This window comes from Uranotaenia lowii, chromosome 2 (assembly GCF_029784155.1).
Source record: "Uranotaenia lowii strain MFRU-FL chromosome 2, ASM2978415v1, whole genome shotgun sequence".
Classification (NCBI taxonomy): Eukaryota; Metazoa; Arthropoda; class Insecta; order Diptera; family Culicidae; genus Uranotaenia; species Uranotaenia lowii.
Genome location: NC_073692.1, coordinates 49,616,874 through 49,635,186, shown reverse-complemented (window position 1 = coordinate 49,635,186; position 18,313 = coordinate 49,616,874). Strand labels below are relative to the sequence as shown.

The window sequence follows — 18,313 nt, the reverse complement described above, 5'->3', positions numbered from 1 at the left end:
AATTCTAATTCTAAATTCTAAATTCTAAATTCTAAATTCTAAATTCTAAATTCTAAATTATAAATTCTAAATTCTAAATTCTAAATTCTAAGTTCGAAACTCTGAATTCTAAATTCTAAGTTCGAAACTCTGAATTCTAAATTCTAAAATCTAAATTCGGAAATTTAAAAATTTAAAATTAAATTAAAATTAAAAAATTAAAAAAATTAAAAATATAAAAATTTAAAATTTAAAAATTTAAAAATTTAAAATTTAAAATTTAAAATTTAAAAATTTAAAAATTTCAAAATTTAAAAATTTAAAAATTTAAAAATTTAAAATTTAAAATTTAAAAATTTAAAAATTTAAAAATTTAAAATTTAAAATTTAAAAATTTAAAAATTTAAAAATTTAAAAATTTAAAAATTTAAAATTAAAAATTTAAAAATTTAAAAATTTAAAAATTTAAAAATTTAAAAATTCAAAAATTTAAAAATTTAAAAATTTAAAAATTTAAAAATTTAAAAATTTAAAAATTTAAAATTTAAAAATTTAAAAATTTAAAAATTTAAAAATTTAAAAGTTTAAAAATTTAAAAATTTAAAAATTTAAAAATTTAAAAATTTAAAAATTTAAAAATTTAAAAATTTAAAAATTTAAAAATTTAAAAATTTAAAAATTTAAAAATTTAAAAATTTAAAAATTTAAAAATTTAAAATTTAAAAATTTAAAAATTTAAAAATTTAAAAATTTAAAAATTTAAAATTTAAAAATTTAAAAATTTAAAAATTTAAAAATTTAAAAATTTAAAAATTAAAAATTTAAAAATTTAAAAATATAAAAATTTAAAAATTTAAAAATTTAAAAATTTAAAAATTTAAAAATTTAAAAATTTAAAAATTTAAAAATTTAAAAATTTAAAAATTTAAAAATTTAAAAATTTAAAAATTTAAAAATTTAAAAATTTAAAAATTTAAAAATTTAAAAATTTAAAAATTTAAAAAATCATAAAATTTAATTATTTTGAAATTTAAAAAATATATGCACATTCGTAAATTTGAAAAATGTTCACAATTTCTGAAATTCACAATTGAAATCTGCAAATTTAAACAATCTTCTGCAATTTAGGATCAATATTTTTTTTGTGTGCATCGTTGTTTATATTGTTCCTAGTCCTTTTTTGTATTTTTTCAATTTTTTGAATTTTTTTCTCTTATTCGTTTAATTTATTCCATTTGTATTTGTTGGAAACTGGCACCCCTGCCTAAGCACTTTCCGACAGGCCGCTGACAATTGCAGTTCAGTGGCTGATCATCGTCGAGAGGATACGTCATTCCTTTTCTGTTTGGCGGCACGCGAGTTGGTGAAAAATTCACCGTCACGTTTGAAAATTATAATTCCGTTATTTAAACTAGAAAGTTTAATAGTTCTAAGTGAAATTACTGGAGTGTGATATTGATAGTCGTATTGAGCGATAGGAGTCGAATGCCAATATTGCGCAAAAAGGTACAAGTAGTTAACATGCAAATTCATCTTGTTCCTAACCTTACATTCTGGTTCCAGCAACCTAATATTCCGGTTCCGCACAACTCAGTAGTACAACTGATGTTTAGTTGTGGAAAGCATTCCATTGTAATTCCGTTTATTAAAAAGAAACTAGCAGGTTTAAAGTTTATCACAGAGGTAATTTCTATTCTAAAATTAAAAATTGAAATATGTCCTAAACTAAACCTAAAATTACAGCACACACATTGAACTTAACCTAAAATTAAGAAATCGTTCGGGTGTTAAAACTAGCTGCACACTGAATATGTAAGTAAAATTGTAATTGGAAAAGCCTAAACATGCAACTAAAATTTAAATACAATTGCAGCTTGAAGCTGTGTAAACTGCTCACAAGATCAGCGTATTTTTATTCCACACACCCGCAACAATTCTTCAAGATATTCAATGGCCGAATTCACGGAAACCATCCGGACCAGCACTCCAGTGCCAACAACGGAGCAGTTCAACTGCGTCGCCTGCGATAAACCGGACTCCATGTGTGACATGGTGCAGTGCGACACCTGCGATCGGTGGTGGCACCAGCTCTGTGCCGGCGTGACGAATTCGATCGAGAAAGTCCCCTGGAGTTGTCGGGACTGCATTCCGGCTGGCAGCGCGCCTTCTATAAAATCATCACGCGCGCGCCAGGCCTCCCTCAAGTTGCAGCAGCTCGATGTTCAGCGTGCCTTGGAAAGCCAGGCCAGAAAAGTAAAACTCCAGGCGAAATTGGACGATATTGCCGCAGACCAGCAGTATGTACAGGATCGGTACAATCTGCTGCGAGAAAACAACGAAGACGACGATGAAGAAGAAAGTGTTAGGAGCCAAGGCAGTCACAGAGGCAACCGCCTACGAGTGGAAAACTGGCTCAACCAAACACAAGTTCCAAATGTCAGTGCAGCAAAACCGGGCCTGACAAGTGGTCAGCCGCAGCCGCCGATGAGCAGCGCGATCACCGAGCAACAACCGAGGGAAGTCCTCACGAGGATACAGCAGCAAGGTCGAAGCACTGGCGCGTATCCGAAAAACAGCGCAGGAAGAAATCCATCCGCATTTCTCAACCAAAATGTCAAACCTTGGCCAGATAACCAGGAATGGAATTCCTGGTCCGTCATGGGTGTTCATCAGTGGGAATCCGTCCTGCTACAAAAAGGCCGTTTACAAATGGAGGGTCCCAAAACCAAATCGTTTGGTATTCAACAACATTCAACAGGAAGTGCCAACGTAGGTGCTAGGTCGAGTCAGGAGCACCTTGGTCTTGAATATCAGCCGTCGAACCAGCCAAATCCGGTCAGCCGGGCAGCAAAATCCAGACCTACTTTCCCATCACTAGTTCCGTTGGCCCCACCTCTTGCCGCACCAATTCAGCTTGCCTCCCAGGTCGATGCGGGGATTACCACCGGTACCTCAGGACAAATTCCAACTTTTACGAGATCCGGTTGTCATTCAGCCCCTCGGATCACACCAGCAACTAATCCCTCGGATCAATTCGAGCCGGAAACGCCGAGAAGAAACCCGTCGCATCCGTCGACGAATCCAGGGGCACCAACCGACTTCGGGCATCGAGTGCCAAATCAGTCCAGCCATCAACAACGTTTTGCCCAGCAACCGTGGCAGCCGATCAACAACAGACAACAGCCAGAAACAAGTACGGTACCACTTCCACCCTTCAGGAACCACATCAACGAACAAGGTAAGACTGCTCCAATGTATGCCCCAAATGAAAATGAAATGCCTGCCCCTGAATATGACCCCCTCGAGCCTTTAATGAACCAATTAGGCCTTGAGCCAAATGAACGCCCACAATACACCCCATTTATAAATACCTACCAACCATCTCAATCACAACTTGCGGCACGACAATTAATGGCCCGCGATCTCCCCATCTTCGATGGCAATCCCTCTGATTGGCCAATATTTGTGAGTACTTTCACCAACACCACCCTCGCCTGCGGTTACTCTCCCGTGGAAAATCTAAACCGTCTACAACGCTCCTTGAAAGGTGCTGCCTTAGCAGCCGTTCGCAGCAAGCTCATGCTCCCTGATGCTGTTCCGCTCATCATGAAGACTCTTCGCGCCTTCTACGGCCGTCCCGAATCGCTTATCAATTCCCTCTTGGAAAAGATCCGCGTCTTACCAGCTCCAAAGCCCGAGAACCTGGGGTCACTGGCCGACTTTGGAATGGAGGTGCAGAATCTTTGTGACCACATTGAAGCAGCGAATCAACAAGCACATATGAACAATCCCTCTCTCTTATCGGAACTTGTTGAAAAATTACCGGCGTTTGCTGCATATCAATGGGCAGTCTACAGCAGTGGTTTGGCGAGTGTCAGTCTACGAGAATTTGGTAATTTCATGTCGGATTTGGTCAAGCATGTCGGTAAGGTGACAAAGTATCGTGGGGCGTTAGTGAAGGAAGACAAGCCTAGGGCGAAGCGTGGCGCTTTACACACACATTCAGAAACACCAACTACATCGAAGGAGGTCGCTGTTCCGAAAAAGTGTTCGCTTTGTACTCAAAATCATCCTCTCAAAGATTGTCCGAAATTCAAGTCGTTGGATGTCGATGGTCGTTGGCATACGGTGCAAAGGGAAGGTATTTGTCGCAATTGTTTAAACTACCATGGTCGAAGGACGTGTCGCAGCAACAGTCGGTGTGGAATCGAAGGCTGCACAACTCGTCATCATCCTCTGCTCCATTCAAATCGCTCTTTCCAAAACAAGTCATCCGCATCAACATCCAATAGTCGATCAAATCCTACTCCAACAGCTCCGGTGCAGAAAGCACCAGTATCCGGTGAATGTCTAACACATCGTAGCCCAGAAAACAAGTTTCTCTTCCGTATACTTCCGATAACAGTTCATGGTGCAGGAAAGTCAATTGATACACATGCCTTTGTTGATGAAGGGTCCTCTCTCACACTTGTTGAGCAATCTCTTGTTAAAGAATTAGGTGCGAAGGGAACTCCACGAGTTTTATGTTTGACATGGACAGGCAAAATATCTCGAACTGATAGAGAATCGGAAGTTTTAGACTTGACTATCTCCGGCCAGAACAACATGAAAGTTTGTTTGAAAGATTCACGTACTGTCAAGAACTTATCCCTGAGCAAGCAATCTCTCGATTTTTCGCATCTTTCCGAACAATTTCCGCACCTGAAAGGGCTTCCTGTCGCTTCGTATACCAATATAACTCCTCGTTTGCTCATTGGTTTGAACAATCTCAACTTAACTGTCCCATTGCGCATTAAAGAAGGCCAGCCAGGAGCGCCTACAGCAGCAAAAACAAGGCTTGGTTGGTGCTTGTATGGCGGAGTAGCGGAGAATAGCTCATTATCCATGGTCAACTACCACACCTGTTCATGTACGGCCGACAATTCTTTGCACGATCTAGTTCGGGATTATTTCAGAAGAGAGGACGTAGGTGTATCACCTGCGATACAGATAGAGTCAGATGCTGACACAAGAGCACGACGTATTCTGCAGACAACTACGTCACGATGTGGTGATCGATTTCAAACGGGTCTACTCTGGCGATTCGACGAATTTGAACTTCCGGACAGTCGCCCGATGGCATACAAACGCTGGGAATGCTTGCAACGTAGAATGAACCGTCAGCCTCAGTTGCGACTCAATCTTGAACTGCAGATAAAGAACTACATCGAAAAGGGCTATGCCCACCGTGCAACTGAAGAGGAGCTGATCGATTCCGACCCGAGACGCACTTGGTTTCTTCCGCTTGGAGCGGTCATCAATCCTAAAAAGCCGGAGAAGGTGCGCATGATATGGGACGCTTCCGCCACCGTAGACGGAATTTCTCTGAACACAATGCTATTGAAAGGCCCTGACGAACTCAATCCTCTACCTTGGGTCCTATTTCGCTTCCGGCAATTTCCCGTGGCCATTTCAGCGGATATTGCGGAAATGTTCCACCAGATTAGAATCATCGAAAAAGACAGGCAAGCTCAGCGCTTTCTCTGGAACCCGGATCCACAAGGTCAACCAGAAGTTTACACCATGAACGTAGCTACCTTCGGTTCCACCTGTTCTCCCGCATCTGCGCACTACGTTATGACTCTGAACGCCAAGCAAAACGAAAAACAATATCCCAGGGCAGTAGAGGGAATAGTTAAAAGAACCTACGTTGATGATTACGCAGATAGTTTTGAGAACGAAGAAGAAGCGTCACGAATAGCGGGTGAAGTCAAATTGATTCATGCCAAGGGTGGATTCAACATAAGAGGCTGGATGTCTAACAGTTCTAAGGTCCTCGAAAGCCTCGGAGAAGCCGAAACCTCACAGCCGAAATCGCTAAACTTGGAGAACCCAAGGGGTTATGAACGCATCTTAGGTATGCACTGGACGTCGAAAGAAGATAGCCTGGGGTTCTCGACCATTCTACCTCCAGATATCAACGAATTGCTAGCCACCGGTAACCGTCCGACAAAACGACAACTGCTACGATGCCTTATGAGCTTCTTTGATCCTCTCGGGCTCCTTGCAGCTATCATTCTCCATGGGAAGATTCTCCTCCAAGATGTCTGGAGAGCAGGAACGCAATGGGATGAGCCAATAGACAACAATGCCTTCGAAAAATGGTTACGGTGGACGAAATGTTTCCCGAAGATTGCCGAAATTTCCATTCCTCGCTGTTACTTCCAAGAAGCATCCCGGGAACTTTATCAAGATCTTGAACTCCATATTTTCGTTGACGCAAGCGAAGAAGCTTACGCCGCTGTAGCGTATTTTCGCGTCTCCACTCCTGAAGGATTTATCTGCTCTCTAGTATCCGCTAAAACCAAGGTAGCCCCTTTAAAACACTGGTCCATACCTCGTCTTGAGTTGCAAGCAGCCGTGATAGGAGTTCGATTGAGGAAATTCATCGTAGACGGACATTCACTGAACATTCGACGCACCGTTTTCTGGTCTGACTCAAGCACTGTCCTCGCATGGATTCGTTCGGACCACCGACGTTACACCCAGTTTGTTGCGTGTCGTGTAGGCGAAATACTCTCGAACAGTGAAATCTCCGAATGGCGTTGGGTCCCTTCGAAACTCAACATTGCAGATCATGCTACGAAGTGGTTCAACGAGATTGAGATCCAACAAGATTCCGCTTGGTTTAGCGGACCCGAATTCCTGAAAGAGTCCGAAGAAAACTGGCCTCAACCTAGATCGTCTACGACTACTACTGAAGAACTCAAGATACCCTGTCTCGTCCATCAACTTTCTGAAACTCAAACAACTGTCGACTTCACCAGATTTTCTAAATGGGAGAGAGTCTTAAGAACCACTGCTTATGTGAACCGTTACATTGCCCTCAAGACAAACCGTGTGAAAATTTTTCCAGAACATCTTGGTCAGCAGGAACTCCGTGATGCCGAAAATTCACTGTTCGGGAATGCCCAATGGTGTTCATATCCTGCCGAAATGAGCGTTGCGGTTCACAATCGAGGAAAATCGACAGAACAACGAAATGATCTACCGAAACAAAGCATTCTTCGCCAAATGTCACCGTACTTGGATGAAAACGGCGTTCTTCGTGTCGACAGCCGTATCGGTGCAGCAAAACGTGTGTCAACGTGCACTAAGTATCCAGTGATTCTTCCTCAATACCATCGACTAACCGACTTGATCATAGACTTCTACCATCGAAAATACATCCACTGCAACTTCGAAACCGTCGTCAATGAGTTGCGCCAGCGATTCTACATTCCCCGTATTCGACAAACAGTGAAGCGTGTCCTTCGACAATGCCAGTGGTGTAAAATCTATAAATCCAAACCCCAGGTTCCTCGGATGGCACCTTTACCGGAAGCAAGACTTGCCGCATATACTCGTCCCTTCAGTTACACTGGTCTGGACCTATTTGGACCAATATTAGTGAAGTCTGGGAGACAAGCGTTGAAAAGATGGGTCGCTCTCTTCACATGCTTGACCATCAGAGCTGTGCACGTAGAGGTCGTTTACAGTTTGAGCACCGAGTCGTGCATTATGAGCATTCGTCGTTTCATCGGAAGGCGAGGAGCTCCAATCGAGATCCATTCAGACAATGGGACAAATTTCCGGGGCGCTGACAATATCCTGCAACAACAAGTCCGACAGTTCCACGAAAACATGGCAGTCACGTTCACCAACGTGGATACGAAATGGGTATTCATTCCACCAGGCACTCCTCACATGGGCGGTTCGTGGGAGCGCCTGGTACGCTCTGTGAAAACAGCGCTAGAGGGGAGCATGATTCCGGGAAGAAAGTTGGACGACGAGGCCTTCTACACACTGCTGGTAGACGCTGAAGGAATCGTCAACAGTCGACCGTTGACCTACTTACCCATCGAGTCAGAAGAAGCAGAAGCACTAACTCCCAACCATTTCTTGTTGGGAAGCAGCAATGGTGTCAAACAACCGGAGTCGGGACCGATCAGCGAAGCCAATGGGTTGAGAAACGCGTGGAGCCAGATAAATCTACAGCTTGATCGCTTTTGGAGTCGTTGGGTGCGCGAATACCTCCCGACCATGACGCAACGGTCTAAATGGTTCGGTGAGACGAAACCGGTTCGTTTGGGAGACTTGGTTGTTGTAGTAAATGAAGCAAGGAGAAATGGCTGGGCTCGAGGGCGGGTGTTGGAACTGGTTCCTGGGTCAGATGGGCGCATTAGAAGGGCAGTCGTGCAGACAAATAAGGGACTCACTCGTCAATCTGTTGCAAAGCTAGCAGTCTTAGAGGTCGCACAAGGAGGAAACCCTGGATCTAACACTTCAGATACCAGTGTTACGGGAGGGGGGATGTTGGAAACTGGCACCCCTGCCTAAGCACTTTCCGACAGGCCGCTGACAATTGCAGTTCAGTGGCTGATCATCGTCGAGAGGATACGTCATTCCTTTTCTGTTTGGTGGCACGCGAGTTGGTGAAAAATTCACCGTCACGTTTGAAAATTATAATTCCGTTATTTAAACTAGAAAGTTTAATAGTTCTAAGTGAAATTACTGGAGTGTGATATTGATAGTCGTATTGAGCGATAGGAGTCGAATGCCAATATTGCGCAAAAAGGTACAAGTAGTTAACATGCAAATTCATCTTGTTCCTAACCTTACATTCTGGTTCCAGCAACCTAATATTCCGGTTCCGCACAACTCAGTAGTACAACTGATGTTTAGTTGTGGAAAGCATTCCATTGTAATTCCGTTTATTAAAAAGAAACTAGCAGGTTTAAAGTTTATCACAGAGGTAATTTCTATTCTAAAATTAAAAATTGAAATATGTCCTAAACTAAACCTAAAATTACAGCACACACATTGAACTTAACCTAAAATTAAGAAATCGTTCGGGTGTTAAAACTAGCTGCACACTGAATATGTAAGTAAAATTGTAATTGGAAAAGCCTAAACATGCAACTAAAATTTAAATACAATTGCAGCTTGAAGCTGTGTAAACTGCTCACAAGATCAGCGTATTTTTATTCCACACACCCGCAACAGTATTATTTTTGCTTTTGTTTTTTTTTTGTTTAACCTCTTTAAAGGACGAAAAAATTGGCTCCTTATAGTCCAAAGGTTTGAGCCGTTTCAAAAAAAAAATTATTCTGCCGTTTTTCTGAGGATAGGAACTTCTAAGCAAAATATGGCATAAAAAACTGAAAGTAAATCTCTAATATCTTTTAATTGCCAAAACGTTTTGCGGTCTTCAACAAAGTTGCTGAAGAAGTTAAAGTCTTGAATATTGAAAAACTCAAAATAGATCCAGTGATGCCAAAAATTATTATAAGGCGTTTATTGAAATTTGTAATGTAATTTTTTTTTTGTAATAATTAAAAACTTATATCCTTGAAATTAAAACATCTAATCCTAATCTAAAAAGTGATTTACATTAAGAATAATGGACTTATTTTAAAACAGTTTTAGTTTTTTATGTGTAGCACTTAGCACTTTTCTTGTTTTGTTTTTTTTTGTCATATATGCTATTTTTGTTATTTTTCATCGTTGCATCGCTTCATAAAAATTAAAAAATAAACTAAAAACAAAAACAAACAGAAGAATAAAAATGACTAAAAATATCTTAAAAAAGATGCAAATTTCTCCTAGAAACTCCAGTTTTTTTAATTGCTTATTGAAATGACGGATTCCGTAAATCTAGTGTTAAAAAGCATAACCTGGAAATGGTTTTAATTTAGTCTCTTGTGATAAGTCATTTTTGTCTCTTTAATCTGAAAATGAAGTTGATTTTCTTTATGGTTATAATCTGTGCCTCGTAACAGTTAATTCAAATTTCGTTGGCAAACTGTAATGAAAGGTGTAACTGCTATGCGACTTACCACTACATCCGCAAGGAAAATCGATGAGCAGCGGTGACGTCACCGGTACCTTTGCGTGGGTTGAGCGAGAGTTGTTTGATCCATATCCAACTCACCATCATCGAAACTATTCTCTTGATGTTTTTCACTTATTTCGCGACTTTGCTTCCAATCGCTGGATTTGTGCCCCGCACTTGGATTGTGTGAGTGCGGACGGAGTTCCATTCAAGATGGCGCTACGCATGGGTTCAAAAAAAATGCGATGTAAACAACGCAGCACCGCAACGGCTTGCACAACTGACAGCTAGCAACTTGTGAGCTTGCTTGTTTGTGTCGGGGTGGTAGTGTTGGTGCCATCGCAGCAACCAGGGCGGTGCGCTCTCGGGTTGGTGTCTTGTAATAACAACGTGAATGCGAAACTGATGATGATGACGATGAGAAGACGGGATCTCTCATGATGCGGAGTTGTTGGTGAGCGTGTTCGCGATTTGATTGAAATTGGACTGGATGGGTTCTCGTGTTGTGTTGTGTTGTGTGTGGCGGTCGCGTATGATCCCATTTACGTGAGGTAGTGGTGTTGTCTTTGACCGTGTCGCGTGAAAATCGATTCTCTGCCCCTGTGAATCTCGGTTCGTTCTCGCTTGGCGCGGTGTGTATGGTGTTTTGGGTTGTTTTTTGGGAGGAATTTCTTAGTGAAAACTCGTGACTACCGGTGTGGATTGTGCCATCAGTGGTGCCCCAGTGGACGGGGCCTTCGAGTGAAGTGATAGTGTGATCAAGCCGGACTCCAGGGATAGATAATTCGCCAAATATTCGCCAGGTAAGAAGCAGCCAGAAGGATCTTTTTTATTGTTCATCATGTTTCTCCTTGAGGCTGAACCGTGTTCGTGATGTACGCACACAAACAAATCGTTTTTTACGCAAAGTCTGGATCAGAAGGGAGCGGAATCTGGCCTCCGGTGGGGTGGAAACCGGGAGAAGATACTCTATGGAAAATGTCATCTCACCAAGAGGGTCGCCTTTCAAAACCAAGAGGAGGACTCTGCTTTTTTTGGCTGGGGGACAAAGAATCCGGGCATGGAGACGGCCCGCAGATTTAGAACCGTTTTTGATTATTACATTCCCAAGGACCGACTGCAAGATGCATTACTCATTTGTACCGACGCGAGCTGTTTTTGTTATGTAAACAAGAGATTCCACCAACTGGTTCTTTTTGCTTCCTCGCCATTCTTGCTTTTTTGTTGCCCATCGTAGTTAAAAACCAGTCCCTCCGCTCAGCTACGTGTTGTTTTGCTTCGGTCTTCTACCTCTACGAGCCGTCCCTGTGCACCTCCATCACGCCCTGTTCGACCAACGAACGACCGACCGGAGCTATACAATAAGCGCCCTCAAAGGAGCGGCAAGTGTTGCCAGAGCCAGGAATGTAACCTTGACATTGTGGGGGGAAATGTCTGCGATCTCAGTTAATTAAAAAAAAAAAAAAAAATAAAATCCCGAACCCCAGGAATAGAGTATAAGTGAAAGCAGAAATTATTTGAAAAAAAGTGATTGGGCATGGGCATATTTTCTCGATACTGTTTATTTCCTTATGGTGCTTGTTAGATAAGTGTTTCGGTTGACTGAGGTGTTTCCGCGCACCCAATGTGCTTTAACTTAGCACCCAATATTGGTTGTAAATTGTAATTATCAGGGCTTTCTCGGATATTATATGCAGAATGTTGAAACAGTCCGCTGCTGAAACAATAAATCAGATAACTTAAATTTTTCTTGACTTTTCACAACAGTTAGAAGTGTAGAACAAAACATGTAAACTTTAGTGAAACATACAATTTAGTTCTCTATTTCAGATGAATTTCCTTTAAAAATCTAATCGATTGAAATCTAATAAATTGATATTCAAATTGATTAAAATTCTTATCCGAGCACACTTTAGTGGCAAAATTCTTTCGTCCTGAGGGCCAAATTTGCACTCAATTAGCTTGACATAAGGCGATAGACAGCAAAACGATAGCAAAAATTTCTATACGTGGTTAGCAAATTGATGACAAATTTTGCTTTTTAGACCCAAACGACACCTCGTTTTTCAGACTTTGCGAGAGCACGATTATGGCAATATAAGGCATCAATTGATTTTCAAAAAAAATCAAAATATGGTTTAACATGGCCAGCCACTCATGATTTTTTTCCATAATTTGGCTGTGTATGTCAAGTAAAATGGGGGTAAACGACTTTGAAACTTGTATGAAGAGATTAATCAGCGTTATTTATCTTTGGTAATTAATTTATTGGCCTTGTCGGTGAAATTTTTTTTTTTTTTTTTGTTTCGGTTATAGTCGTTTTAACATCTTTACGTCATTCGCGACTTATATCAACGATGAAGTTGGCGGACAAGTCATTGAAAAACTTATCCGGTACAACTGTTATCGATGTTTACTCTTGGGCTCGAACTCACGGACATCGGCTCAGAAAGCAACTGACTTGCCAACTGAGCTATATCACAAGCCCATTGTCGGTGAAAAGTGGTGTCCTTTTTAGTAAAAACATCTTAAGATTATAATTTTTTGCATCGACGGAGAGAAAGTAAGAAAAAAAAAAAAAAAGGATGGTGAAACATGAGCGAGTAGAATTTATTTAGAAACATTATCATCACATACTATGTGTAGTGGTATATGCAACTCTATCTATGAAATGGGTATGTGATTTTTGTAGGTTTTATTTTTGACACTTTACCAGCATTATGGAGTTTCAGGGTGGCCACTCAATTTAAAATTTTCATTTCCCGCATTTTCCCCGACTTTTTTCAGCATCGTCAAATTCCTGACTTTCTAAAACCAAAAATATCAGTCTTAAAAGCTCTATTACACGGTTCCTACTTTTAAAAAGTGATTTCATTTCAACAAAAATTTTTGATTTAATTGAATGATTAATGGCATTTCGGTGAACTATACATTCTAATAGGAAGAATATCAAATGAAAGTAATGAAAATTATAGACGGATAGATTAGATTAGGAAGCATGAAAGCTGTTGAAAATGAGCCAAGAGCGTGATTTGGTCTTGTGCGGCAAGAAGTTTTCTCAAATCACGCTCTTGGCTCATTTTCAACACCTTTCATGCTTCCTAATCTAATCTATCCGTCTATAATTTTCATTACTTTCATTTGATATTCTTCCTATTAGAATGTATAGTTCACCGAAATACCATTAATCATTCAATTAAATCATAGAACCAGCGGTGATAATCTGTTAAAATAAAAAATTTTAAAACTAAACAGAGATGGTACCGATTTGGATAATTTATGAAATTTTCAAAAAGCATTTTTGATATTGAGGAAAAAAAGTAATTCACCATCCATTAGTAAAAAATGTAAACTTTTTTAAGAGGACGAATGACCCAAGCTTGTTCAAATCCTCTATAAATAAAAAATATAGAATAGAACAGAATAGAATAGAATAGAATCTACCATCTGAAACTTATTGCTTTTTAAAGAATATTTTTTTAAAGAGGTATTTAGTGTGATGGTAAGTGGTAAGATTTTGTTTCGTCGGAAATTATGTAGGTATTTAGAGTATTATTATGATAAAAAGGTATATTGTAGCAGAACTCATGTTTATTAAATGGCACATTTCGTATAAATGACTCATAACAGCCGCCAATGAGTAAATTCAAGTCACAAAGAATGTAATAATAATAATAATAATATTTATTAATGACCCTTTGACCTAATAAGTCAATCAGGTCAGAATCACAAAGAATGTAGTACATATTTGAATCTTATGTGAATGTATTTCATAAAATTTGTAAGACCCTATGCTTTTCAAGAAAATAGATTTGTTGTTTGGTCGTAAATTCTGTTTAAAAACTGGTTTGATTTCACCGTGTGATTTTAGGTTAGAAATCAATTGATGGTTCCTCGTTATTTTCATCCATACTATTACAATGGTACCAAAGTTTACATTACTTATTCTTAAACATTCCATCTGAATATATTTCATGAGTTTTCATTTTAATCCGAAGGACAAATTGACGGAATTCTAGCAGAACGAATTTAACCACATAAGCATTTTTTCGAGAAACTTCAGTTCAATGTATTCCTATAAGAGAAAAAAAATTATGCATTCTAAGGACAAAAATCAGAAGTTTTTAATCCAAGACAGTAATCGTCGTCAATCATATTCGCTTCATTGATTTTGTAAATAAGATTCAAATTGTTGTTTCAAAATTTTCTCAGGGCATGACGCTCAGTTCGGTCTGGTCAAATTGAACCATCATTAAAAAGTTCACTAAAGAGTCAAAATGTTAAATTCTAGCATAAATTAGAAGATAAGTTCTAAAGTTCGTATTTAAGCTGCCTTATTAATTAAAAGGTTATTCATTTAAAGTAATTATTTTTTCTGAACCGTTTTAATATGTAAACATTTGTCGATTCAAGAAATCGCTCGAAGGTAAATAACGAATCTCTGACTACCTATACTTCCAATTTTGGTTACACACGTTTAACTTAATATTTTACGTATGTATGTGCTTAATTAGAATTTTAACTAAGACATTCCGTTTCTTAAACAAAAAATAAGATGAAAGTTAAATTTAGCGCAGAGAAATACACACGGAAAAGTCTCATATTTCTACTAGCTAATGGTCGGTATCAACTTGAATAAATAATTTTATCATTTTTGAATTGCTCAAATTTTCTAGTTGAATTTTTTAAAAGATGGTTTGAGTGCAAGTTTTCTCAATTTTTCAGTTATCCTTGAGCATTAGAGTTACTGAAATATATTCACACAGCTGAGCGAAAATTTCCGATTTCTTGGAGGAATTCCCGACTTTTTCTCGATGGCTTTTAAATCCCGACTTTTTCCCGCATTTCCCGAATGAGTGGTCATCCTGGAATTCGTGTCTAATTGGTATGTGATGATGCTTCTTAATAAATTCATCATCCCATTTTTCACCATCTTTGATTTCTTCTTACTTATTATACGTTATAAACAAAAACATAATCTTTAGATGTTCTTACTAGAAAGGACTTCACTTTTCAACAATAAAAATATTTTTTGATTTTTTTTTAATAGTTTTATCAAAACATATGAAAATCAAAAAATATTTAGAAGTCTACAATCAGGTTTGAACGCTGCTAATGTGATCAAGTCTTTTTCACTTAGCTTGAGATATTTTTAAATGATACCTGGTTTTTCGTCAGCTCCCGGATTTTAGGTTGAAGACTTTGAAATCTAATTCGCCAAGATTTTACAGAAAAGAACTCCTGGAATTGTCCGAAAAATAAACAAAACAGAAAAGTGAATAATTTTAAGTATTCCGTCGTTATCTTATTTAAAGCAAGTTTTGGAAATTCGATAAATGAATCGAATATTGTTTAAAACAACTACATAAAAGAGTAGTACCCAAACTGTGCAACATTGGAGTTATCACCTTTTGTATTTCACTTTTTTAACCAAAACGATTTCAAATTTGTTCCGGCCCAAAATCTCAAAAGGAAGGATAAATGAAGTTTTAGGCATTTTATGGCTAAATTCGAAAAAAATATGAAAGCAAAAAAACAAGTTGCGATTAATGAAAATTTTGGTACCTATCTTTTGTATACATTTTTTTTTCAAATTAGCTAGAATCGAAAATAACTCGATTTTATCTAATTAAGATAGAATAAAATTTTGTTACATAAAGGCTTTTGTTATTTTTTTTCGCTGGAATGACAAAAAACATTAAAATTCATTTTTATATGATTTCTGCTTACGTAAGAACTTTAACTATACACATAACACACGACACGACATATTATAGAACATTTAAACTTTGTGGATTCTAACTTTGTTATTGAAATTTATTCACCCGAATCATTTCTTGTCGAGAAATAATGTAATGCATATAAATTAATAATCGAGTCATTACTATTGTAACTCTTTTTTTTGCTGTTCCTAAACAAGAGTTTCAGATTGGCTGAGTACTTGTTAAAATTTTTTGGGAAAAGTTTTGTCCGGTCAGGATGATAAATAAAGTTTTTTTAGTGATTTTTGAAGTACAATGTTACATAAAAAAGTACAAAATAAATTTTGGAGGTTCGTAGTATGACTTACACAACAAACGTTTTAAAAAAATTGTGGCCAGAATTTCTGGTCGGGTTTTTGGATAGAAAATTTGAAACTCTTCACGGTGTCATATTTGGAACAATTTATCATATTATAGAGGAGCCTCTCCTTCATCGAACTTACTATTCACGAAAAAAAAATCGATTTTTTTTAAATATTGCCAACAAAATACATGAGCAAATTTTTAAAATTTTCTCTAATACTTATTCCTTAAAACTTCAAATTTTCATTTTTAAGCTAAGATGTATTAAAATATCTTCAAACATAAATAATAACTCCAGACATTTTGATAAAAAAAAAAGATTTTGAACAAAAAGTTTGTAACTGCTGTGTGATGGACGACAAAACGTATATAAAAGCCAATTTTAAGCAAATTCCGGGACAACAAATGTAAGAAGAAGAAAATGTCTAAATTCGCCTCCAAATATCTCGTTTGGCAGGGCATCTGCTCTTGCGGACTGAGGAGTGAGCCTTTCGTGACAAAAGGCACCGTAAATGGCGAGATCTACAAATCTGAGTGCCTCGAGAAGTGCTTTTATTTGTTCTTGCAGCAGCACGACGAAACTCCGCTATTTTTGCCAGATTTGGCATCATGCCACTATTCTAAAAGTGTCCTGGAGTGGTATGAGGCCTATTCTGTCCATTTTTTTTTTCAAAGGACATAAACCCGCCGAACTGTCCGGAGCTACGCCCGGTGGAGCAGTACTGGGCAATAATGAAGCGGGAACTTCGGAAGAGCAAGAAAACAGTCAAAGACAAGAAGGACATGTTAAGAAAATAAAGACAAAAACTGAGAAACTGGTTCCGGATGACACCGTAAAGACTTTGATGGAAGGCATCATGCGAAAATGCGTTCAATTTTACACTCAAGATTCCATCGACTAACTTTTCTTTTGATTTATGAAGTAAATATATGTATAAAACTACCCTAAAATTTTGGTTTGATTCTAAACATTACACGAAAATTGGCAAGAAATTTTCAGTTTCGCAATAATTTCGTGTTCGCCCTTTAATCTTCTGCACAGTTGCATTACCCACCATTTTCACCACTTTGGCCAATCGTATTTAAATTTTCCGATGTCATCAGCTGGTTTTATGTATTTTCGTAGTTTTGCTTTGGTCAAAGCCCAAAAAGTCTCGATTGACAGTGCCTCGGGGCAATTCGGCGGATTCATGTTCTTTGGCCCAAAACAGACGTTTTGGCGTTTGTACCTTCCCTAGTGTGTCTTTGGCGTAATGACATGATGCCAAATTGATCCAAAATATGGCGAGTCCATCATGCTGCTTGATCATCGGCAATGAATGCTTCAGGAGGCATTCCGTGATATAGTTCTGGGTGTTCATTGTTTCTGGGCTAGATATTTGACGTACTCGCAAATTGCTTCTCCATCACCTTCTTGCCAAGTTTTTCGATGAAAATGGCCTCCTCCGTTACGGGGATATCCTTGTCCTTGCGTACAGCGAGGTATTGTGGCCCAGGAAGAGGTTTTATAGTCAAATTTCACCTACGTTTCATCGTCTATGATAATGTACCCAGAACTTTTACAAAATATTAAATCATTCAGTTTCCGGGCTCTTGGTTTGACAGGGTTCCTTTTAGGTTTTTTTCTGTTTCCGGTACGTGTTGAGTAGACTGCCCCAAATTTGTATGGGAAATTTAAAACCTGTGAAATGTTCTGCGCTGCAGGCTTAAATTGATCCTAGGCCTAGGACAAGATCTCATGCCAAATTTGGGCCAGATCGGATCACGGGAAGGAGTCGCTCAACGAGCCTGAAGTTTGTATGGGATTTTGAGACATTTTGTTCGGGAGAAACATGAAAAACCAGTTTTTCATCAATAACTTTGGTTTCCGTTGGCCGATTTCTTTTGAAAACGGGTTTTCTTAAAGCCTAAAATATGAAAAATATTTCATCCGAAGACAGCATTTCAATTAGAGTTAAGATAAGAAAGTTATAAAGCTTCAAAAATGGGTTAACTTTTTTAAGGATGGTATTCATCACTGTTAATGAGTCGAGGCGGTCGAACATATTGACGCCTCATTAACAGTGCTGAATACCACCGTTAAAAAAGTTAGCCCATTTTTGAAGCCTTATAACTTTTTTATCTTAACTTTTATCGAAATGCAGTCTTCGCATGAAATATTTTTCATAGTTTAGGCTTTAAGAAAACCCGTTTTTGAAAGAAATCGGCCGACGGGAACCAAAGTTATTGATAAAAAACTGGTTTTTGATGTTTCTCCCGAACAAAATGTCTCAAAATCCCATACAAACTTCAGGCTCGTTGAGCGACCCCTAAACGTGATCCAATCTGGCCCAAATTTGGCATGAGATCTTGTACTAGGCCAAGGATCAATTTTAGCCTGCAGCGTATAACTTTTTCAAAAGTCGGGTCATTTGGG

General features: G+C 38.2%; 1 protein-coding gene across 4 annotated transcripts; it reads left to right on the top strand.

Moving 5' to 3' along the window:
* The first annotated feature begins 1,261 nt into the window (after positions 1-1,261).
* Positions 1,262-8,866, top strand: LOC129748535 (uncharacterized). 4 transcript variants are annotated; one of them, XR_008737756.1, is made up of 3 exons: positions 1,262-1,791; positions 1,853-8,752; positions 8,813-8,866. XR_008737756.1 is itself a non-coding variant. In XM_055743189.1 (3 exons), exon 3 carries the CDS (start codon positions 1,930-1,932, stop codon positions 8,335-8,337), a length of 6,408 nt encoding a protein of 2,135 aa, XP_055599164.1. In that variant the 5' UTR covers positions 1,262-1,485; positions 1,543-1,791; positions 1,853-1,929; the 3' UTR covers positions 8,338-8,842. The 4 variants fall into 4 exon arrangements, 2 of the variants coding, with proteins under 2 accessions (XP_055599164.1, XP_055599163.1); XR_008737757.1 differs by having other exon boundaries at positions 1,853-8,575; positions 8,633-8,841; XM_055743189.1 differs by having other exon boundaries at positions 1,262-1,485; positions 1,543-1,791; positions 1,853-8,842.
* The last annotated feature ends 9,447 nt before the right edge of the window (positions 8,867-18,313 follow it).

Coding starts and splice junctions, on each gene's coding strand:
- LOC129748535 (XM_055743189.1), top strand. CDS start 1,930: ATGGCCGAATTCACGGAAACCATCCGGACCAGCACTCCAGTGCCAACA.